Source organism: Sylvia atricapilla, chromosome 7 (assembly GCF_009819655.1).
Source record: "Sylvia atricapilla isolate bSylAtr1 chromosome 7, bSylAtr1.pri, whole genome shotgun sequence".
Lineage (NCBI taxonomy): Eukaryota > Metazoa > Chordata > Aves > Passeriformes > Sylviidae > Sylvia > Sylvia atricapilla.
Window position 1 is genome coordinate 4970449 of NC_089146.1, and position 24305 is coordinate 4994753.

General features: G+C 46.1%; 1 protein-coding gene across 1 annotated transcript in view; it reads left to right on the forward strand.

Annotated features, from left to right (window-relative positions):
- The window catches only part of COL6A3 (collagen type VI alpha 3 chain), a 58454-nt gene that overhangs the window by 15783 nt on the left and 18366 nt on the right, over positions 1 to 24305 (forward strand). Inside the window, exons 5-23 of the mRNA XM_066322473.1 lie at positions 3145 to 3747; positions 5982 to 6581; positions 7821 to 8387; positions 11067 to 11687; positions 12792 to 13391; positions 13949 to 14551; positions 14946 to 15548; positions 17159 to 17505; positions 17993 to 18071; positions 18419 to 18564; positions 19820 to 19912; positions 20307 to 20360; positions 21282 to 21353; positions 22273 to 22299; positions 22418 to 22462; positions 22571 to 22624; positions 22790 to 22852; positions 23241 to 23306; positions 24003 to 24056. Of these exons, the coding sequence (XP_066178570.1) occupies positions 3145 to 3747; positions 5982 to 6581; positions 7821 to 8387; positions 11067 to 11687; positions 12792 to 13391; positions 13949 to 14551; positions 14946 to 15548; positions 17159 to 17505; positions 17993 to 18071; positions 18419 to 18564; positions 19820 to 19912; positions 20307 to 20360; positions 21282 to 21353; positions 22273 to 22299; positions 22418 to 22462; positions 22571 to 22624; positions 22790 to 22852; positions 23241 to 23306; positions 24003 to 24056 (5297 nt within the window). The remainder of the gene's footprint in view (positions 1 to 3144; positions 3748 to 5981; positions 6582 to 7820; positions 8388 to 11066; positions 11688 to 12791; positions 13392 to 13948; positions 14552 to 14945; positions 15549 to 17158; positions 17506 to 17992; positions 18072 to 18418; positions 18565 to 19819; positions 19913 to 20306; positions 20361 to 21281; positions 21354 to 22272; positions 22300 to 22417; positions 22463 to 22570; positions 22625 to 22789; positions 22853 to 23240; positions 23307 to 24002; positions 24057 to 24305) is intronic.

The window sequence follows — 24305 nt, forward strand, 5'->3', positions numbered from 1 at the left end:
CTGCATTTAATTAACAGGACGTAAACGGCACTTTTGGGATCCTGTTGTCTGTCTAGAGTTCTGTACACACTGTTCCTCATAGTGTATGTTGACATATAAAACTGCGCTCCAGATGTCTTCACTGATCCATGATCCACGCCTAAACATGATTGCTATCCTGTGGCTCAAATCAAAGGGAGGCATTTGCCTTAGAGATCATTTTATGACCTTGTCTTGATTATTCCAGGAAAGAATATTAAGAACTTTTTCTTGTAGCACCCTACAAGAACCATATTTAGCCAAATAATATGAAGTCAGCATGTGGAGCTAAAATGTATATGCTGGGATCCATGAAACTCAGTGTAAAATCTCTTTCCTCCTGTCTGTTTTTTGACAGTTTGAATGGCAAGTTTAAAAAATGTTGGTACGTTTTGTTTCATCTGCACTTGCATATTTCTCACTTAAAGTGCCAGCTCATTTGTGGAAGATGCTACATCAGCCTGTACAGTTACATACAGATGGCTGTGCTAAATGGGGAAGTAGATTGTTTTCAAAGGATCTTTGGGGAATTTCCTACTCCTGGCATCCATGGAAATCAATTTTGACTGGTTTGCTTGATTCACATCAACAACTTGGAAGGCTGCAGGGTAAAGCAGTTTGGGAGATGCTGCAGCCCAAAAGGGATGCCAAACCCTCTGAGGTGCCAAGCGCTCCTATGAAATACTAAAGTCATCTTGCTTCACTTTAGTTGGCCAGCTGTTCATCCTGGGATGAAAGGGTGTTCCCAAGTGGCTTCTGTTCCTTCAGCTCCTGAGGGAACCTGAGTGGTGAAGTTAGATGAGGTGCTTCACCAGACAGCTGACATGGCAATGAGGATGGAACTATTCAGGGCTGGTTTCAGGGCTGACACCCTCCAACATTCCCAGCTTTGAGAATCAAAGATGCTTTGATCCCAAATCCTTTGAAATTCTTGGGAGACTTGCCATCAGCTTTACAGGGCTTTGGATTAAACCCTTTGAGATGTGCACAGCCCTGCTTAAAGGCTTTTGCATTAATTGTGTCCATGCAAACCATAACCGTGGGTTGTTTCTTCCTGTGTGTTTTGGGCTTGGTTCTTGCATTCCTGTGAGGAAAAATACAGCAGGATTTGAGAGCTGCAACAGGAATGAGAAGCAGAGGGAACTCTTCCTTCCCAGCCTGCCTCATCTTTCCAAAGCCCCTTTGATGTTTCCCCCAAAAGTCAAAAGTTTCCAGGCTCTCTACTTTTGGGCTTCTAGCTGCTGGCAAGCTAGGGATGTGCTTTGGATGTTTCTCTGGGGTCATACAAAGCAGCGATGTCAGCCCTTGCTATCTATTATCCAAAGTTTCCTGTTTCCAGCCCTCTCCTCCTTGGAGTAACTGAGGAGAAAAAAAACCTGGCTGGAGGGATGAATTCTGGAAATCATGCTCCTGGGAAAGGGATCATTTACACAAACACTCATTGCTTTGTGCCTAGCTCTGTTCTGACAGCCTAGGCAGCCAATTGCAGACCACTGGCAGCTCACTTGAGGTTGTGGCTTGAGGAGGGCACCACCACATTTGCTTTGTGCATGTCCTCATCATTTTATGCCTGACAGCCATCATGGCAGGCAATTTAAACTTCCATTTTTCACAATTGGTCCTTAATGGCACTATTTCTAGCACGACTCGATGAGAGATGTTTGCAAAGGTTCACATTTACTGATGCAGGCAGGTCTTTCAGGGTTCTGAGGGCAGAGGGGCAGCCAAGTCACAGATGTCATCCCCAGCTCCAAGTCACCCCTTGGGGCAGCCCAGTCTCATGGCACTCACCCGTAGTGAGAAACCTGACAGCACCCAGCCTTTGGGAGCACCGCTATCCACAGCCAGCTGGTGTCTGGCCAGAGAGGACTGCAGCCAAAATTTTGTTCTTTGTTGAAATCCAAAGTAAACAGCCTCCACGCAGAGAAGCCCTGATGGGCTGGGGGCTGCTCTTCTCCATCCAGACAGGGCAAGGCAGTGTTTGCTACTGCTTGCCCTGAGGGGTGTGAAATCCCCACAGGACTGGGTATCCTCTCCCCACAGGCTGTGCACTGGTTGTGGCAGTAAGCCTGGGAGACGATGGACCTGTCTCCTTGAATCCTAACCCATCTCAGGATCTCTTAGGTGGGTGAGTGATTTAAGGATACCCCAAGCCCAACATAACACAATGATCCATAGTGCTCCAGCATAACTTGGAAGCAACACTAGGTTTCCTTTCTCATGTCAATGGCATGAAATCAGGGAGGTGATGATGTGAGAGGATTTTTCTAAAAGATGGTATTAAGATTAGACACCATGATAATCATGTATAATGCTGTTATTGCAATCACATTGGTGTTGTTAATATCTACCTTTTAAAAATATATATTTGCTGTATTAAATATCATGAATGCTTTGGTTCCAATGCCACACAACAGGGTTTTTTTCCTATCTAGCTGGGTTTTTTTCCTACCTAGCTAGCTTTCTTCAAACTTAGCCAGGGCACTGGAAAGCTAATTGTGCTTTTTCTGTGTCCTATGCCATCATCAATAATAAAGTTTCAGAAGTTACAAGCCAGTGTTTGTTAAAGACATGGCCACCAGAACATAATCCAGCTCATCCATGACTGGGCCACCTGTGCCAAGAAAAACCATAATTTTTTTTGTTAGATAAGGAATAAGATATAGGATGCGAAGTCCCCAAATCCAGGTATGTTGAGTAGGTGGAGAATGTTCTTTCCTTGTGTCATTGCTGTCAGGAACCTAATACTTCTCACCATTCAAATGGTTCCTCTGCAGATAGAAGGAGCAGCACCTGCTTATTTTATGCCCCTGTGTGGCAAGATTTCTCCTTACTGCCTTTCATTCTTGCTTTGACATGTACACATATTTTAATATTCAACTATGTAAAAATCACAGGTTTTGCAACTCTTCGGTGTTTTAGAAAGGGGAAGACAGTCAGATTTACTAATAGTCCTCTGCTAGAGCCTAAAAAAATAATTCTCTTTGAAAAACAAGACCTTTTTAAAGGCATTGAGAGTAACAGTATTCCAAGCAAACAAGAGGTCCTGAACATTGCTGAGCTGTTGACATAGAACTGATGCAGAGCGTTTTGAAGGCTAACATGATGTTCATGTGTTACTTGCAGTTATTGAAGTGAACAAGAAGGACATAGTCTTCCTGATAGATGGCTCAACTGCTTTGGGGACCGCCCCCTTTAATGCAATTCGTGATTTCGTTGCCAAAATTGTCCAAAGGCTGGAGGTTGGACCCGACCTGATCCAAGTAGCAGTTGCACAGTACGCAGACACTGTGAAGCCAGAGTTTTATTTTAACACCCACCAGACCAGAAAGGATGTGATGGCCAACGTGAGGAAGATGAAGCTCATGGGTGGTACGACACTCAACACTGGCTCGGCACTGGACTTTGTGAGGAACAATTTCTTCACCAGTGCTGCAGGGTGCAGGATCGAGGAAGGGGTGCTCCCCATGCTGGTGCTCATCACTGGGGGTAAGTCCAGGGATGCTGTTGACCAAGCTGCAGCGGAGATGAAAAGGAACCGGATAGTGACGCTCGCCGTTGGGTCGAGAAACGCCGACCTGGCAGAGCTTCAAGAGATTGCTCATGAACGAGATTTTGTGTTCAACCCAAATGACTTCCGCCTCCAGTTCATGCAAGCCATCCTTCCTGAAGTGCTGTCACCTATCCGGACACTCTCTGGAGGGCTGATTGTCCCAGAGGCACCGCCAGGTAATTAATGGCCTTTTTCTAATTAAGGAGGTGTTGTTTATAAGTTTTGCCAATTCTTATTCTGTGACATGTAGAGATAATGGGGAAAACCGCATCAAATGCATGTTCCAGCATGGTTAAATGTGAGTGCACGAGCAGGTCAGTGAACTTGATGGTGTGGTTGTTGTTATAGCTTTATCCTTCCTTCCTGGAGACTTTCTGTCTTGTTCTAATTTTATCACCAGCATTTAAAGGCCTGGATGTGGAAGATGTGCTTTACTAGTTAGGTACCCAAATTGTCCAGTAGAGGCTTTTGCTCTTCTTAGGGTCTGTGTAGCCTGTGAATGGGATACCTGTGAAAGTCTCTTCCTCAGTTTGGGAATCATACACAAGTGGGCGTTTGCTGAGGAAAGTAGAGATTTCACTGGAGTGTAAAGAACATAACTGAATTTGTTTGTGGAGATGCTCAGAGCTGACATTGTTGGACTGAAACTCACCCTTTAAGAACATATTTAGTTTTCTTATGATTTACTCAGCTCAAGCCCTAAGAGACATGCAAGGATATTCCAGCGTTGATTTTCGTTCAGTCTGTTTGGAAGATGATCCAAAGCTCCCCAAAGCCAGTGGACTCTTTTTAATTGTCCTTGCCGCTGACATCAGTAGACTTTGGAAGAAACCAATGATAGGGTCGTGTCTTTTGAGGAAGTTCCCCCTGCATTTCAAGAGATGTTCCAGGTGCATGGAGATTTTATACCAAATTTCTAGGGATTTCTTCACAATAGAGTTGCTTGAGATGAAATCCATGTTGCACTAGATCGCATTTGAACTTTGTGATTCTGTCTCATGGCATACGAACATTAGAAAACCAGGATTTCTTCCAGCTCCCAATAAGATCAATAGTGAGGTTCCCACTGGCTTAAGTAGCTGTTGAATTGTGTCCATATTTTTTCTAGTTTCTCACATAATTTGAAATTATAAACCGCAGTGGAAAAGAAACAGAATGTTTGGAAAGAGTCCCAAAAGAATTAAAGCATGTGTCTAATTTAGATGAAAAGAAGACATTGTGAAATCAGTTTGCCAATACTTGTCCTTAAAGAAGATGAATATCACAGGACTTATCATTTAATCAGCTTTGTTTCAGAGTGTGTTTCCAGCTAATACAGTTTTGCATGGCTATACACCAAACCTGATGTGTTTATTTTTCAATGTAAATTTAAAATGTTCCTGTGTTTTCTTGTTCTTTAAAGGTCATTCATGCGGCTTCTCTATTTTTCCAGTCTCTTTTTTGTGCTCACAGCTATTCACATACATAATAAGCAAAGGATCATATCCTACCCCCACAAATTATTATTGGTAGTAACAAAACTGATTTTGACACTGGGCAATTGCATTTTAACTGGCTATTGTCTCACCCTGGGCCTTGAATGGCACTTTGTTGGGAAAAAATTAAAAATACAGAAAGACAAGACCATCTGTAAAATCTGAGAGCAATCCCTCTATGCCAAAGAGCCCTTTATTTCCTTTTTGTTCTGAATAGCTCAGTATTTATATATTTTATATACAGACAGCAAGCTTACAGAGACAAGGCAAGCTAGAAAATGGATTAATCTAGCCAGGAATGCTTTCAACAGAAATATAATTGGCAGAATTAGCAATGGACATAAATAAATCCTTGAATAACTCATTTGGAGGAAGGCATCTAGGGGGATGTCTTGGATGATTCTCTGAGCTTTTATTTAAAAGCTTGACATTTTGGTCTGTGGTCTAGATGTGTTTAAAGCAAAAAAAAGAGCACAGGGTGATGACCCTGTGGTGTCTTTGGGGTGCAGACCTATGTCCTGGAGCTCAGATGCTTGGAGATAGCCCAGGAAGGATTTAACCTTAAAAAAAGGAACCAAGAGCTGGCTGCTTAGTGCTAAAAGTGGGAAATTTCTCCCTCTTCAACAGCCCACAAAATGGCTGTTGAATAACAACAGGCAGTAAAGAGCAGAGCTCAAGAAGGCAGGTATCCTCAGGTAGCTGTTGAGCCTGACATTTAAAAGAGTTGCTAATCCTGCCCTGCCCAATTCAGTCATTTCCAGCAAGGTCCTTGCTGCTTCTGTGCTGATCACACCCTTGCTCCTCTCCCTCTCTCTCTCCCCGCTAACACGGTTCACATGCGTGTACGGCGTTTGCTGCATGCACACATGTTTAAAAAAAAAATTCCATTTTTGTTTTCTGTGATGTCTCACGTTGTTTTCTGTGCTCTACTGCAGTTCAAGTAACCAAAAGGGATATCATCTTTCTTTTGGATGGATCACTCAACGTCGGAAATGCCAACTTCCCCTTTGTGCGGGACTTTGTTGCCACCCTAGTTAACTACCTTGATGTCGGCAGTGACAAAATGCGAGTTGGCTTAGTGCAATTTAGCGACACCCCCAAAACAGAGTTCTCCCTGTACTCCTACCAAACCAAATCTGACATAATCCAGCGCCTGGGGCAGCTGAGGCCCAAGGGGGGGTCGGTGCTCAACACCGGCTCCGCACTGAACTTTGTGCTCTCAAATCACTTCACGGAGGCCGCTGGGAGCAGGATAAATGAGCAAGTGCCCCAGGTGCTGGTCCTGGTGACGGCAGGAAGCTCTGCCGATCCCTTCCTCCAAGTTTCCAATGAATTAGCTCGGGCCGGAGTGCTGACTTTTGCTGTCGGCGTTAGGAATGCGGATAAGGCAGAGCTTGAACAGATTGCCTTTAACCCAAGAATGGTGTATTTTATGGATGATTTCAGTGATCTGGCAGCTTTACCCCAGGAGTTAAATAAGCCCATAACAACATATGTTAGTGGAGGTGTGGAAGAGGTTCCACTCGCCCCAACAGGTAATACCTACCTTCCTGCATGCTTGTTTAAGTGAATTTCTTGTTTCCATTGTACACCTTGACACGTGTCCAAGCTCTGAGTCAGCAAAGTGGTTATGGCTGTGCTTAACTTAATGATCTTTAAGGTCCCTTCCAAACCAAACCATTCTATGATTCTATGAATACATGGCTTGACACTGGCAGCCCTTAATTTTGTTCAAGTCATTGCTGCCACACCTTATTTAAGTCTTTTGGTAGGTCAGGACCACAGGAGGACCTGAGTGAGTCTGTGCCCACCAATAACTGACTCTAGTGTTCCCTTGCTGTTCCCATAATAGGGCCACAACCTGTAAATGCATCATGTGCCCTAAATCAGGCAACGGGAGCGTGAGATTTTGACCACAAGAAGTGGTGTGGGAAGGTTAAAGTCATGCCAAAGAGCACAGAGGAGCAGAGGTCTAGCCAGGAACAGACAGATGGACCAATCCATCCCCAGAACCACTTGGTCAAAGTAATGTCATCAGGCTGTCACAGAGGCTGGATTTGACACCAGAAATTCAAAGTTATCCTCCAATATTAAACCCAAAGGCTTTTGGCAAGCTTAACCCTTTTTAAACAGGTATTTTCTCACGAATTGCATTATTGTGGCTATGTGGCCATGAAGACATAAGAACAACTGGGATGGGTTAGTATGAAAAGGCGACCATTAAGATTGACATGAAGGTACAAGAAGCTTGGGTTTGCCTTGGGTTTTCAATGAGACCAGAAGGGCATCAAATTGAAACAGGTGAAAGGCTTTTATGGATTTTGATGCTCCTTGTGATGCAAGTGGGAGAGGATCCTGAAAATGTTTTGTGTATGTGTGCATGAACTGTCTCTTTGTTGTCTGCTAAGTCTTTAAATAGGAAAAAACCCCAACCAACCCTTCACTGCTGCTTTACTTCATGTCTGTATTGCCAACATACTGCTAGACCTTAAACACCACTGAATCAGCCAATTCATGATGTGATCTGGTGGGATGCAATATATGGTATTTCCATCTGGTGCCCAAATTTATTGAGTCCTAGGATAGACATGTCCTTGCTTCCCCTTCTTCCTCAGATGCTGTATAGTTCTGCAGACTTTGAATACTTTGGTAAATGAAAATATTGCAAGATTGAAACTCAGCTAACTTGTAGACAATTTTCTAGGATGACATATGAGAAGAAAAATACTTTCATTTCTTTTTTTTCCCTTTTTTCATTTGTGAATTTATTCTAGAAAGCAAGAAAGATGTTTTATTCCTGATTGATGGCTCAGCCAACCTGTTGGGCAGCTTTCCTGCCGTCCGGGATTTTGTACACAAAGTCATTTCTGACCTGAACGTGGGCTCCGATGCCACACGAGTTGCTGTAGCTCAGTTCAGTGACACCATCCAAGTTGAATTTGACTTTGCTGAATACTCATCCAAGCAAGATATGCTTGTCAAAGTGAAAAGGATGAAGATTAAAACTGGGAAGCAACTGAACATTGGAGCTGCACTTGATGAAGCTATAAGAAGGCTGTTTGTCAAGGAAGCTGGAAGCAGGATCGAAGAAGGGGTTCCTCAGTTTTTGGTCCTCCTCGTTGCTGGGAGATCAACTGATAACGTGGAGGAACCATCAGATGTCCTGAAGCATGCTGGAGTTGTAACCTTTGGTATCAAAGCCAAAAATGCTGACCCTGTAGAGCTGGAAAGGATTGTCTACGCCCCGCAATTCCTCCTGAACGTTGAATCCCTCCAACGGATTTCAGAGCTTCAGCCAAATGTAGTCAACCTGTTGAGAACAGTCCAGCTTCAGCCAACAGGTACAGGGAGCCTCGGGGTTTCCAGGAGCATGAAAGGCATGACTTACATGCCCCTCTCAGTTGGTAACTGGAGCATCTGGGTCTGGTGATGTTTAAAATGATTGTGTAGAAACTGCTGTTGTACTCGGAGTTTCCTCTACTCACAGTCTGACCCAGCAAGGCATTAAGTTCCAAACCATATTTTAATGGTAAGTGGTGAAAATGCCTTTGTTCAGCTGCAAGAGCTGCAGCTGGTGCTGTTTCCAGTATGTAGAACATTGGACAAAGCTGAAATAACAGGACGTTGTTGCCCCAGAGGTGTTGCATTAATTGATGTGCAATGCTGGACAAGGGCTAAAAGAAGCAAATACTGGCTTGTCTCAATTTCTCTCTCCATCTTCCCTTTTCTGGAGGAGCAGAATCCAGCACACTGGGTTCACTCTTGCTCTGCTGTCTCTTCCAGGATATGATGGCAATTTCTACATTTTCTACATACACACCAATAAATGAGATGCTCTTGACCCAGTTACCATTGAAGCTCAGTAGATGAGATGGATTAATTGAAGAATAATTTTTAAAAAGTCTTCAAAAGAATCACATGGCCACAACAATAAATTCACACTGCACTAATGGAAGTTATGCATGTCCAGCTGTGTGATTTCCTGAGGCAGCTCTAACCAGAGCATTAGCTCATCTCCCAACAGGAGATGGAAATAAGCAAAAGTGTAGAAACATCCATATCTTCTCCCTGTAAAAGGGGCAGATGGACTTAGAATCATAGAAATATAAAAAAGAAATAGGGCTGGAAGGAATCTCAGGGTGCCATCTGCTACACTCCCCTGTCCTCAGCAGGATCTTTTTGTCCAGAACTAGATGACATTGATCTAGTCTATTCTGGAAACCCTTTGGGGTAGACTTCCCTGATTCCATAACCAATCTATTAACTTACTTTTATCAGACAACACTTTCCCTTCAGGTCACACTTCTGTCTCCCTAGTCACAGTTCAAGCTTTCTACATCTCCTTCAGCCTGAGGAGGACACAGATGTCAGCTCACTCCCAAATTTTGTGTGGCAGCGTTTTCATCTACTTTAGGCCATGTAGGTCTTGTCTCAGTCCTCGTGTCACCAGCTGTGTACCCAGCTCATTCAATCCTTGCTTCCTTGTACATCTTGTAGGTTTTCTTCCTTGTCTTCCCAACATCAGCCTGCTCCAAATGACCAGACTGTGACAATGGCGTCCCCTGTCATCTCTTACCCCATCCTTTCCATGCAGATTCATGACCCTTCCCATATTTGTGCAGCTTCTGTTTCAGCCAAGACTTGTGCAGTCAGTGCTCCTAAATTCCATCCTCTCTTTTTTAAAACCATTTCTATCTTGTCCAGACCATTTGGAATCCCTTTGACCACGAAGAACTATTAATAATTGTGCTATTTGCTCAAGGATAGCTGCATCCACCCAGTTTTCCTAGTATTCTTGGCTAAAAGGCATCTATTCCATAGGAGCAACCATATTTTTTTTCTTTTTTATCTGCTACACAGGGACTTTTAATTGGATTTTCCCATTGTTACTGAAGTTTAGAGGGAGTAAATGAAACTGGAATATACCAGACAATGTCTGATCCCTCTTCCCCCCTACATTAATATCCCTAGGCATTAACCCACCAGGTTTGCAACAATCCTCTTAAGAAATCAATTTGATCTGAAGTCTGCATTAAGAATTCAGCTGCCCTTGTTAATTCTTTATATGACTAAGCATTCATAAGTAGATAATGAATATTTTATTCAAAGGGGCAGATCATGCTCCTGCTTGTCCCACTCGACCCTGCTCTAAATAAGCCAACAGTACTTTCTGGGATGTCATCCAGCAGTTGCTGTGTTTGAGAGGCAGTGATGTTTTCTGCTTGGCCAAGCCAAAGCTTTGCAATTCTGTTGGTCAAGTAGCATAACAGGTCAAAGTTCTCTTATCTTTGACATTTTCATGGTCTTGATTTTGAGAGGTTTTTTGTTTACTTCTTTGTGGGTTTTTGTTTGATTTTTTTTTTTTAAAGAAGAATAATTTGGTCACAATTAGCGTGTTTTTTCCTGCCTGAAGATAGTAAAGAAAAAGCCCCAAAGATCAGTATCTAGCATTTTAGAAGAGCATTTCAGCATTTTCAGCTGGATGTCCTGTCCAGCAATTTCTTAATTTCTTTTCAGAAGTACTTATTTCTAGGTTCAGTAATGCATCAGAAAAGCTTTTCTCACCCTCTCTTCACCATGTCCCTGTAGGCACTCCTCATATGCCATTTCATCCAGAAACTCATTGTTTCTTGGGAACAGAAGATCCCAGGCTCCTGTTGCATATTGCAAAGCCACCTTCCCATGCCCCTTGGGAGCTGTTGACTTCTCCCAGCCTCAAGCAGGAGATGGCACCCAGAAGTCTCTTGGCACTCTGTTTCCTATGGGTCTATGATTCTATGACTTGGTGGGTAAGGCATGGAATGCACTGCACTCCAGTTTCCACTGACTTCCACCCATCTGCCTCCTCAGCAGGGATTGCATCCAATGGCAAAAGAACCCAACCACCTTTCCTGTCACCTCGCCTTCCCCTCCCCAAGCTTTGTACTCCTTTGGTTCACAATGCATGAGGAGAATATTATTCACTGCAAGAGAAAATCTCACTTCTCCCCCTCCTCCCCTTCCTTACTTGTCTCAAACAGTACTTGAGAGAGGTGAGAAGAAGGATGTGGTGTTTCTAATCGATGGCTCGGATGGTGTCAGAAGAGGTTTCCCTCTCCTGAAGACGTTTGTCCAGAGGGTTGTGGAGAGCCTGGACATTGGCCGCAACAAGGTGCGCGTGGCCATCGCGCAGTACAGCAACACCATCCAGCCCGAGTTCCTGCTCGACACCTACGAGGACAAAGCAGATATTGTCAGCGCCATCCAGCAGCTGAAGCTCATGGGAGGGTCTCCTTTGAACACTGGGGCAGCCCTCGACTATCTCATCAAGAATGTGTTCACTGTGTCCAGTGGCAGCAGGATAGCGGAGGGTGTCCCGCAGTTCCTGATCCTGCTGACGGCTGACCGGTCCCAGGACGATGTCAGGAGGCCCTCAGTGGTCCTGAAGACGAGTGGCACGGTGCCCTTTGGCATTGGGATTGGAAATGCTGACCTCACAGAGCTGCAGACCATTTCCTTCCTCCCAGATTTTGCTATCTCTGTGCCCGACTTCAGCCAGCTGGACTCGGTGCAGCAGGTTGTCTCCAACAGAGTCATCCGGCTGACCAAGCAAGAGATAGAATCTCTTGCCCCTGACCTGGTTTTTACATCACCCAGCCCAGGTGAGGAGATGTTTGTGTCTGCACCGAGAGCCAGTGGCAAAAAATGATGTTTAGTAACATCATGGCTGCAACACAAACCGAGAAAAGCAAAGATGGTCACGACTAAGACTCCAAGTCTGTCGTGGTCTCCCTGTTGGTGCATTCAGGGTTGGGAGGAGCTGTGCAATTAAACTGAGCCACCTTTAAGCCCAGCCCCTTGAGATGGTCTGTGCTGTATTCACATGGAAGACCCAAAAAGTGAATGCTATTGCCTTAATCTTATTTTAAATGGATGGATTTTAAATCCGTGCTGTTCCTTCTGGAATGGAAATTGTGTCATTTAGAAGGGACACCATCACACCACTATAAATCAAGGTCACTTTCTGCTAAATGTAAGACATGCTGATTTTTCCTTCTTTTGCCTCCCTCATTCACTGGGGAAAGGGAAAATGGAAGTGGGCATCAGGAGAAGGATCAGATCTTACATTTCAGGTCTGCCTTGGAATGAAATCCAGCCAGCATATGCCTGGGATGAAGAGTATCCACCCTGGATCAGTCCCTTAGAAATTCCTTGTCTTACTCTGTTCATTCCCTTCTAGGCCAGACCACTTTCCTCCATCTCCATTTATCAGTGTGATATTCTGTGATAATTCAGGCTCTGAATTACCTGAATTACCACTGCAGAAAACATTTCATTAGGAACCAAAAAGTCGTCCTGGAAAGGCAGAAGCTGAGAGAATAATGGGATAGAATACTTCCTAAAGGGCAAAGCCAAGGAAGGAGGAGGGGTTCTGAGTGTAAAGCAACCTGCCCTGAGTAAGGACTGCCACCAGGCTACGTTTTCTTGGGTGGTGATCTCACAAGGAATTATTGTTCCAGGTGTCCTGTTGCTCCCTATCACTTCCTTTGCTCTGGAAGCTACTGTTCTTGCACCCCCTGGGATGTGCCTAGCAGACCGCTCTGGTTGAACCCAGAGCTTCCTGCTGAAGAGTTATCCCAGGCAGGGAGACAAGGAGCACCATCCCCATGGCCAGAGGCATGGGTCAGAGGTGTAGATGGTGAGCTTAGCTGCTCTCCATAAGCAGTTCCTGGTGCTCCTTCTGACCAATGCCCTCTCTCCTGCAGCGGGTGTGAAGAGGGACGTGGTGTTCCTGGTGGACGGCTCCCGCTACGCTGCCCAGGAGTTCTACCTCATCCGCGACCTCATCGGCAGGATCGTGAACAACCTGGACGTGGGCATTGACACCACCAGGATCTCCGTGGTGCAGTTCAGCGAGCACCCCCACGTGGAGTTCCTGCTCAACACCCACTCCACCAAGGACGAGGTGCAGAATGCCGTGAGGCAGCTGCACTCCAAAGGCGGCCAGCTGGTGAACGTGGGCGAGGCCCTGGAGTTTGTGGCCAAGACCATCTTCACCCGGCCCTCCGGGAGCCGCATAGAGGAGGGCGTCCCTCAGTTCTTGGTCCTCCTCTCCTCCCGCAAGTCCGATGACGACTTTGAGTACCCCTCCCTCCAAGTCAAGCAAGTGGGGGTGGCACCTATGATGATAGCAAAGAACGTAGACACTGAAGAGATGATACAGATCTCTCTTAGTCCTGAGTATATATTCCAAGTCTCCAGCTTCCAGGAGCTGCCCAGCCTTGAGCAGAAGCTGCTGACCCCGATTGAAACCCTGACTGTGGACCAAATCAAGAGGCTCCTGGGAGATGTGCAACCCCCCATAGGTAAGGCCCTGACTCTCTCTCTGGGTTGCTACTCAAACAAATGTTGCCCAAAGGGCCTTCTCTTTAAGTCAAGATTTTCCATAGTTAAAATCAAAGTCATAGCACATGTACAGTTATGGAAGGAAAGCTTTAGATAGATGGCAGTTCTACCCAAGTACCTAAACACATTATAATCTATGATTTTCAAGTCAAGTACCTAAACACAACAAATACACGATATGTAAAATTGCCTATTCCCACTTAGCAGCTCTCTACAAAACAGGCATAAATCTGGGGCAAAATAAAGCTGGAAACACTGACAAATCCAGAGAAGAGTATTAACGGATGAAACAGATAAGACTCTGAATAATGCATGCTTCAAACACTAGGCAGACACACATTCCCACTTGCACACATCCCCTTCTGGAGAGGCTCCCAGAAGCACCTTGCCTAAAGTGGGCCAAAATATGCCACGTGGTTATGCCTCACATGACAGCAGATCACACAGAAATCCTACAGCAAAGCTTAAGGAAAGGCTTGGCACGCCACTAATTTCCTCTCTTCTCACTTCCCCACAGATGTTTCTGGAGATGAAAAGGACATAGTCTTCCTCATTGACAGCTCTGACAGCGTTCGGTCGGATGGGCTTGCTCACATTCGGGATTTCATCAGCAGGATTGTCCAGCAGCTGGACGTGGGGCCAAACAAAGTGCGGATTGGGGTGGTGCAGTTCAGCAATGGTGTCTTCCCTGAGTTCTACTTGAAGACCCACAAGTCCAAAAACGCCGTCCTGGAAGCCATCCGCCGCTTGAGGCTTAGGGGTGGGTCCCCCCTGAACGCTGGCAAAGCCCTGGACTTTGTGGTGAAGAACTACTTCATCAAGTCTGCGGGGAGCAGGATAGAAGACGGAGTGCCCCAGCACCTGGTCGTCATCCTTGGAGACAGGTCCCAGGACGACGTGGACAGACCTGCCAGAGTGATCACTTCCACCAACATCAAACCTCTGGGTGTGGGAGCCAGGAATGTGGACAGGGACCAGCTGCAGGTCATTACCAATGATCCTGGGCGCGTGCTCGTGGTACAGGACTTCACGGGACTCTCCACCTTAGAACAGAGGGTGCAGAATATTCTTGAGGAGCTCCCGATACCTACAACAGACTCACCTGGACCATTCCTGCCTGGTAAGGCTGCTATTCATCCCGGAGGCTTTTCTGAATGGGGTATAGGTGGTATTTGTATAAAGTGAAATTGATTCTGCAATAACACCTTTTGATTCCCAGACCTTTAGTTGCATTTAATTAAAAGAACTCTTTGAAGTTGTTGAGTTAGGAAAGAATATAATTAAATTTGAAAGGAGATGAGGGTGCCTATCACAAGTAATGCTGTATGAAGTGTTACATAAAAATTTTCTTGTATGGATGTAAAATCCTGCTAAGGGTCAATGAAACTAAAATGGTAGAAAGAAGAGAGAAATTTCATTTTCAAAGTGCTACTTCACAAAGCCCTGAGCAGTCTGAATGTTATAGATGCTGCAAACGATTACTAACAACCATGTTTCCTTTGTAACCTTTTCAGGAGGTAAAAAGCAGGCTGACATTGTGTTTTTGCTGGATGGTTCCATCAATCTGGGGAGAGATAACTTCCAAGAAGTTCTCCAATTTGTCTACTCCGTGGTGGATGCCATTTACAGGGATGGCGACTCTATCCAGGTAGGACTGGCCCAGTACAACTCGGATGTCACTGACGAGTTTTTCCTCAAGGACCACTCCACCAAAGCTCAGATTTTAGACGCCATCAACAAAGTCATCTACAAAGGCGGGCGGGTGGCCAACACGGGCGCTGCCATCAAGCACATCCAGGAAAGACACTTTGTGAAGGAGGCTGGCAGCCGGATCGACCAGAGGGTGCCCCAGATCGCCTTCATCGTCACGGGTGGGAAGTCTACGGATGATGGGCCCAGGGCCTCCTTGGAAATCACCCAGAAAGGCGTCAAAGTGTTCGCAGTGGGCGTCAGGAACATTGACCTGAAGGAAGTCAGCCTGCTGGCCAGCGAGAGTGCCATGAGTTTCAGAGCATCCACAGCCCAGGAGCTGTCAGAGCTGAATGAGCAGGTCTTGGTCACCCTGGAAGCTGCCATGGAGGAGAGACTCTGCCCAGGAACAACAGACGTGGCAAGGGGTAAGGACAATCTCTTCATAATGTTCTCGGGTTGTCTCAGGGGTCCTCAGCGTGCTCTGATGGACTTATCTGTCCTACTGTTGTGCCTTGCCTATGGCCTGAGGTGCAGCATGGGCTCACTCCTCCTCCAAGAGTCTGATGGGGGCTGCAAACTTTTGGTATAAGAGCTGCCTGTCCATGGCCTTCTGCCTGTGGATGACTGGAACAACATCACCACAGAGGTGCCACCGTGGGGAAATTAATTTCAGATGTGACAGCCAGACACTAAATCATTGGCCTCCTACCACCTCATTTAGTCTTTGGACTAAATCCCACTTTGGACTTTCTCATAGGAACATGATACCAGTATGATCTTGACAGACCAATTTGTTTCTGGCCGAAATGAAAAGTGATGGCCCTTGTTTCCCCTCTCTGTGTCTATTACAATATGATTGGAATTTTTGGCCATTCAGGCATGCATGGTATGCTGGAAATCACAGAATCATAGAATTCTAGTACAGTTTGAGTAGGAGGGGACCCCAAATAACATCTCCTTCCAGCTTCCCTGCCATGAAACACCTTCCACTATCCCAGGCTGCTCCAAGCCCTTTCAACCTGGCCTGGAACACTTCCAGGGATGGGGCAGCCACAGCTTCTCTGGGCAACCTGTGCCAGGGCCTCACCACTCTCACAGGGAAGAATTTCATCCCAATATTCCATCTAGCCCTGCCCTTTGGCAGTGGGAAGGCATTCCCTCTGCTGTCACTCCAGGATCTTGTCCAAAGCCTATGTCCAGGTCTCTTGTAACCCCTTTAGGAAATGGAGGGGAAAATCAAAATTTCCCTTGCTAGATCATCCAGGATGCCGACCTGATCTCATGACAGGCATATGAGGAAAAACCAGGGCATGAGTGGTTGTAGTTTAAAGTAAAACTGTTTTAAGAAGGAATCCCATGATTCGGCTACTTCAGAAGCCAAGCAGGGGAATTGTAGTGAGTAAGTGAGCTGGTATTGCTGTCGGATCAGACTCCCAGCAGCTGGTTGCACTTACTACATTACAGCCAGTCCTACTCCCAGCACAACTGACCATGGCTCAGCCCTCTGAGCAGAGGCGTCTCCTGAACCTCTGGAGAAGCAGGAGAGGCACAACAGCCCTGAGCTGAGCAGCTGAGTGCTGGGAAAAGCAAACCACTGCTTGTGGTATTAACTTATCCTAAGTATGGTTAAGATATTAACCAGGCAGTGTGGCTAACATGAAAGAGAATTCAAACACCTCCCTGTGATTCTCTGAGTGTCACTTTGAACACAGGCAGAAGGTGCACACTGAACAAGTACTGACAGGTGTCCATGTGCTGGAGAGAGAGAAGCAGTCTGCCTGATGAAAATGCAAATTTCTCTTGGACTTGGTTTAGGCAGCTCTTCCCATTGCTAAAATTGAAAAAAGAAAATTACCAAAATGTGAGTTTTCCCAGGGTATCACTGCTACGGTGAAAGGAAACAGAAGGCATTTGTGCAGCAAGTGGTGTGAGTTCTTGAAGAGAACTAAAAGAGCAATTAGAAAAGCCATTGCTTGAAAACAAATCATCAGACCGCTCCATGATTCTTTTCTCTCTTTCTTCATTCCCCTCTCAGAGTGTGACTTAGATGTGATAATTGGCTTCGATGTCAGTGACGTTGGGCCCGGTCAAAACATATTTGCTGTCCAGCGAGGTCTGGAGTCGAGAGTGGAGGCCGTGCTGAACAGGATAACGCAGATGCAGAAAATCAGCTGCACTGGCAACCAGGCCCCCACCGTCAGGGTGGCCATCATGGCCCAGGCCCAGGGGGGACCCGTGGAGGGGCTGGACTTCTCCGAATACCGGCCCGAGCTCTTGGAGAGGTTCCTGGACATGCGGACCCGCGGGCCCTATTACCTCAGGGCAGACACGCTGAGGTCCTACCTGAGCAAATTCCGATCCTCGCCCTCTGGCAGCACCAAGGTGAGTCAAGGGCAAGGCCTCTGGGGTGGTATTGGCCAGCAAAACTGACTTCTGATGTCCTTTAGTTGGCAAAAAACCTGTAAATTCATATTTTTTTAATTAATTAAATCGATTGAGCTTATTCACCATAAATTTAGTCGCTTAAGCCCCTACCTGTTTGCTGCACTCTCCCTGCATTGTCAAGGTCCTGTCCTGACAACTGATGAGCATCACTGCAGCCAGTTCCCACAGTCACTGCTTAGCTGCAAATTATTGCTCTCCAGGTATTTCCCATGTTGTCCTCTAGCAACACCTGCATGACGTACAGAAACAGGAGTGTACAGGAACCTGGCAGAGGAATGCAGAGCTTCATGGCCTGGAAAAGGTGTAGAAGTTCCCTCACCTTCTCTCAGACAAAGCATTGGAAAAAGGCCCTTCAGGTTGCACACTGATTGTGTTTCACACCTGAAGTATTCTGGGTCCTGACAGAAATTTGTTTCTCTCCCAGGTCATAATCCATTTTACTGACGGTGTAGATGAGCCGATAAATCAGCTGGCGGCTGCTTCATCTACTTTACACTCAGAAGGTAATTTTTTTGCTCTTCCAGGTAGTGATTATAGTCCATGTTAACATGTAGCCCATTTTACCACCATTTCCCCTAAATCCACCTGCTTTTGATAGTAAGGGCTAAGGATTTTATGAGTTCTACCTGCACTTGCTGTTCTTCACTGCCTTCCTGTGATGTTTAAGCTGCCTGCTCCCACCTAAGCGTGTGGGCAACTTACACTGGATGTGTCTGAAGATGCCTTCTGTTGAAAAGGCTCTGTTTGCAATCAAAGAGGTGGATAAGGATGCGTTATCACAGGGTAGGGTGTGCAGGCTATCCAGAGCACCTCTCCCCACCACAAAGTCCCTTCTGCTTCTCCCTGCCAGGAGTCAACGCTCTCATCTTCGTTGGGCTGGACCGAGTGGCCAACTTTGACAGAGTGATGCAGCTGGAGTTTGGCCGTGGGTTCACCTACAACAGACCACTCAGAGTTAATCTGCTGGACTTGGATTTTGAGCTGGCAGAGCAGCTTGTAAGTAACTTGGCACAGGCAGCACTGCCTTGTAATGCTGGAGGAAAGCCCATGGCTGGATCTCCAGCGGGGCTGAGCCGTGGATGGATTACACCCTCTTGGCTCTGCTCCTCTCCCCTCCCTGCCTCACATCAGCTCTTCTAACAGATGCCACAGCAAATAAAGTTCAGAGCAGATCACCGTCTCTTCCCACTCCAGAAGGGAACCCTGCTCCAGCTGAGGCTTTAGGTCAAATGGGATGGGATGAGATGCCATCAAGAGCTGCAGTGCCAAAACCCTGCCTTTTGCCTGTGTTTATACTGTTGGTTTTTTTAACCTTACAGTAATGCCCTGTTGTGCCTGGTCAGTGCTAAACCTCTTGTAAAAGCATTGCTTTCGAGGTTTCTTTCCCTGATCTCATGCACTGCCTGTATTTTGGACATGCTTTCAACAGAAGAAAGAGCTGTCCTTGCTTTTTCACAGATTCACTTCTTTCCCAAGGCATATTCTCTCTCGAGTGTTGACTTAATTTGCTGTCAACCTCAGTATGTCCAGTTCCTTCCAACTTCTCAGCTGCCACCAGCATGTTTGAGCTCCTTTTCTAGTAGATTTAATAAGATTGGGCTTAACCACTGGTCCCTGTGGTAACCTTGCTGGGCCCTTCCCCACAAATCATAGTCCAGCCACTTGTGAGTGTGCCTTGGGTTTTGAGATAAGAGTTGGTCCTCAGCCCCTCCCCAGGTAATTCAGCCTAGGAAAATCCTTCCAAAATGTAAATGCGCAAAGCTGGCATGAAACCTTTGCAGCCAGCAATGTACTTGGCAAAGAAAGTTAATTTTTTTCCTCTTCTTTCTGTTGGATGATGTAAAACCAAGCTGTGGTTTCTCTGAGTCCATATCATTCTTTCTAATGGGTTTTTTTTGTTTGTTGGTTTGGTTGTTGTTTTTTTGTTTTGTTTTGTTTTGTTTTTGTTTTTGTTTTTGTTTTTGTTTTCCCTTTTCTATGTGCTTGCTTGCTCTCAGCCTGCGGGCTGCTGGTGAGCTGCTCACTGCAGTGACTTTCTCAAGGCTCTCTCCACAGCCTGGATTTTTTCCTTTGCAGATGAGATTTCTTTCTTCAATGGCAGGCACTGCTCTGGGGACTGATGTCCTACTAAATGCACGCCACAAATTCTGCCCCATGCAGTTTCTGTTTAAACCCTCCCCTCTGATGTCTAAAATCAGGAGTTGGGGCTCTGGCAGGTTTCTAACATTTTCACTTCCCAATTTTCCTGCAGGACAACATCGCAGAGAGGACATGTTGCAAGGTCCCCTGCAAATGCTCAGGGCAGAGAGGGGACAGAGGTGTGCCAGGCCCTATAGGACCAAAGGTAGGTTGCTTCATCTGGGGTTGAAGGGTCCCTGTGCACGGGAACACTGGTGGTGGCATACAGGTTGTGTAGTTGTAGTGGGTGATGTTAATGGGGACATCAGCTCCACTTACTCCCCCCATTTGAAATTGACTCTGGGATGCAGAGCAATTGAGGGCTGCTGTTCTTCTCTTTCCCCACAGCCTCAGTACTGCAAAACATCCAAGAGAGCAGGGATAATGGCTGGAAAGACAGGGTGAAGCATCCTGTGAGACTATTTAGGAACATCAAAAGGAGATTATATCTCTCAGTAGCATATATGACCAAGCAGCTGCTCTGTGCTTATCTAGGGAAACCTTAACTGGCAATCACAGAACTATGAAGGGAATTCACAATTTTCTTTGTTGTCTTCTAGGGTGTCACAGGGGATCTTGGCTATGGAGGCTACCCTGGAGATGAAGGAGGACCGGTGAGTGGCTGCCCCTGTTCAAATGGGGACTTGACCATAGTCGAGTGTTTGGAGGTGTTTCCACTAAATGAAAAGCCACCAAACTTTTTTCTGCTGAGGATGTGGATGTGGGTTAGAAAAGACAGCAAAACTCCTGAGTTTCCCACACCTGACAGGCTGAGTTGCTGGTCCCAGCTTCTCCTGAGAGAAAGTCAATAGGGAACTTCTCAAGAGCTGGAGAAAGATGGTGGGGGAATTACTCCCATTATTTGATGTGACCCATCTCTGTGCAATTCCCCAAGGCAAATAAAATCCTCAGCTTCATCAAATCTGCAGCCTATGCCAAAGTTATCCATACCACCTAAAGCTGAAAGACCTGAGTTAGTCCGAAAGTGGAACCCAGAGTGATGTTCCTGTCCGTCACAAGGCAGACAATGTGAACCCCGTGAATTCTTACTAACCCTCTTCATCCAAATTCTGCATGAATCCCGCATCAGCCCTGGAATAAACATTCCTCCATGCATCACTCCCAAGGGGTGAAGACGAGTCCAAGATGCTCATGGCTTTTCCAACAGCACAGGCAGGGGCCAAAGGCTGCTGGGAGACATCTCATGCCAGGCAATGCTTCCCTGGGGCTTGACGATCAGGACGGGACTAAATATCTGTGCAGAGCTCTGAGGGCTTCGTCTAGTCATTTTAATTTTGAAAGAAAAGTTTCACAAAGCTCTTTCACAGCTGAGGGACTAGGAAGGGTGTTTCTTTCTCCGTGATGAAGACTTGCAGTTGGTCTCTACCTGAGCAAGGTGATGGGCAAGAGATGGTGGGGTGGCCAGGCAAAACCTGCTGCTCCTGTACCTCCAAGCTACCTCCTGTGACAGGCAGCCACAGAAACAGGCTTAGCAGGCAACTCCTGACTGTTGTTCTTTCCCCTCTGTGCACTAGGGTGAGCGTGGACCACCGGGTGTGAATGGGACACAAGGTTTCCAGGGATGCCCTGGGCAGAGAGGAACAAAGGTACGTGTGGAACAAGCCTGAACAGAGCAGACCCAGAGTCCAGTGGGTCTGGGGAGTCTCCCAGGGATAACTCCAGCTGCTTTAGGAGGTCACACAACCTCTGCCACGTGCCCTTGAGTGGTTGTGTCCACCTGACCAGGCACCAGGGCTTTCAGAGGCTGTTGTGGCTTTGGTGTTGCTGTGAAGAGTAAAGCGGCAGCCCAGAGACCCAGGCTCAATCCACAGATGAGAATGATCTATCTTCTGCAGTCTGGCTCTGGGGGAAGGTTTTAGGAAGAGATGGATGTGCGTGTCTTGGCACAGGGCTGGGACAGTGAGTGGGTGGAACTCTGCTGTTGGGGAAGAGGGAGACAAGTGAGCCATGGCTGAGGCTTTAAAGAAGAACCTTGAGCCAGTGATCCAGGACAGCAGCTGCACCCCAAGCCAGAAAAGGTGGTGAAACATATAATTTTTATGGGAAATAGCAAAATTAAGGGGATGTTTCCTACTATTTGCTCTGACCACATGATCCTCTGGCAGGGAGAAGAGGAATGCATTAACCAAGCCCATTAGTTGCAGCTGAGATATACTGAGTCTCGTCAAAAATCTGTTCAGCCTTGGACAAAGGCACTAGGACTGGCTCTGGATTAACACAGAAACGGGTGCAGGGAGAAACAAAAGTCAGCGAAGGAACAGTTGTGGCTAAGGAGTGAGATATTTTATTGGATCAGTTGGATTAACCCCCATGCCTCACTTATTTTATCTTGGCTCAGGTGTTGGGAAGGCAGCTGAAGACAAACATTGACATAAGAGAAATTAGGGAAAGTCCTGTCCTGGTAGTGGCTCTGGGTCTGCCACCAAGCCCAGCCCTCCTTCTCCACTGCTTCGTATGGCAGTGAGCTGGACAAAAGTGGAGTAACTCTCTTTTCTATCCCCTTAGGGTTCTCGGGGATTCCCAGGAGAGAAGGTAGGGAGCTATTTCCTCATGACCCAGCAGTGAGCGTGAGTATGAGACACATCAATATCCCCCATCCCCATTCCCCCTTCCTCTCAGTGAGCATTCGCCCCTTGCCTCCCTTCCACAGGGTGAACTGGGAGAAATGGGTCTGGACGGCATTGATGGAGAAGAGGTCAGTAATTTTAATTGTTTTTCTCTTAATGTCTCAATGCTTCAGTGAAGTATCTAAAAAGCACCTTGGAAGTGGCAAATATTCTAAATTACTTTCCTTTTTTTTTAGGGAGACAAGGGTTTGCCTGGCTCCTCTGGAGAGAAGGGATATTCTGGCAGGAGGGTAGGCTTTAATCACTTTTTCAGTGGGGCTAAATGATGGCATAGAGGTGGATATGAGCCAGGAGAGGGTGGAAAGCCATCATGCACCCCTCAGGGCTGAGGGCTGGGCAGAGATGCTTTCAATAAGCAAGAGCTGCTCCTCCTAACTCTCCATCTCTTCCCTCAGGGAGATAAGGGAGTCAAGGGTGAACGAGGAGAACGAGGCGACCGTGGGCTCCGTGGAGATCCGGTAAATGCTGCTAAAGCATCTTCTTGATTTTCCACCCACTTTCTGCTGAAACTCGGGTCATCAGAGAGGGTGGCTCTGGCATATTTAGATGCTGTTTGACAGTGTACCACGACAGAACAAGAACTCAGAGTTGACATGTGGGTACCACATGATACCAACCCATCAACTACTACTTCACCGTATTAAAATCCCCCCTTCCTTGTTTTCTTCAGTATTATTTCTCAGTTGAAAAGCTGTGTGTCTCTGGAAATACCAGCAATACTTCACCTATTTCAGTCAGAAAAGGCAAAAAAGAGAAGTTGGTTCTGAGCTCTAGCAGAGCAGTTTGCGAGATTTGATTTTCACATCCCACTTACACAGATGTTTCTCATTGCTTTCTTAATTTCAGGGAGATTCAGGAGCTGATAATACTCAGCGGGGCTCCAGAGGACCAAAGGGTGAAATTGGACCAATGGTAAAATTTCTTTGTTGTCTTATGTTGTTTTTTGGTTTTTAAAATAGAATGGGCCAGAGAAAGGGAGAAAAAAGAATGCTGCCAAAAAAGATGCAAGTTTCTTAAACTCATCAAGCCTTGTCAGATGGAATATTTTTTTCCACTAGAAAATGTTGTTGGTTTGCAACCAAAACTTTATCTGGGAAGATGTCAGTTTAGAAGATGTTTTGTGTAAAAATCACCTTTAAGAAATTTATTATTATTTTACAGTGCCTTTTTGGGATATTGCCTCTGAAAATAACTTTGTACTTGGAAATTACCTTCGTATGTTCTCATGGGTCATATACAAAAGCAGAGAACTGATTAGATTACACCAAATCTAAACCTCCTGATTCACCTGAAACCTTTGCAAGAAAAAACACCCCACGCGCTCCTTGGAAAATTTCACAACCCATCTGTTTTCACATCAGCTCACAATAAAAAATGCATCTTAAATTGCCAGAAGGCATTTCCCAAAGAATAGGAATGTTGACTTCTGCTGGCTCAGAAACTTGATGGAAAGTCTCTGTGAGCTGCTAGAAGGATTCCCACCAGAGCAGGACTATTAACTTGTGTGAAAGTTTGAAAGGAATCATTTTTTTTTTTTTGAGAATTGAACCTGTTTCCCCAGTGCCTGCTCTTCTCAGGGCTCTCACTCGAGTTTTGTTTTTCCCTTAGGGAGATCCTGGACCGGCAGGGCTGGAGGGCCAAGACGGTGAAGTTGGGAGGAGGGTGAGTTGCCATACCCCCAGTCAGCAAGGCCCAAGCTTAGATTGACAATAACTTTTCCCCTCCTTACTCTCCATGTATTTTGTTTTGCAAATGCCAGGAATTCAACCTCAAAACCCAACAAGCCTCCCCTCCCCCCAAAAAAAATCTCAAAAGGAAAATGCCTCATGGCTTCTTGGCTTGCTGTAGAGAATTTAAAAGTTGAATTTATTCCCATGCAAATAACTCAGTGCTCAGATCAGTGGAGTTACA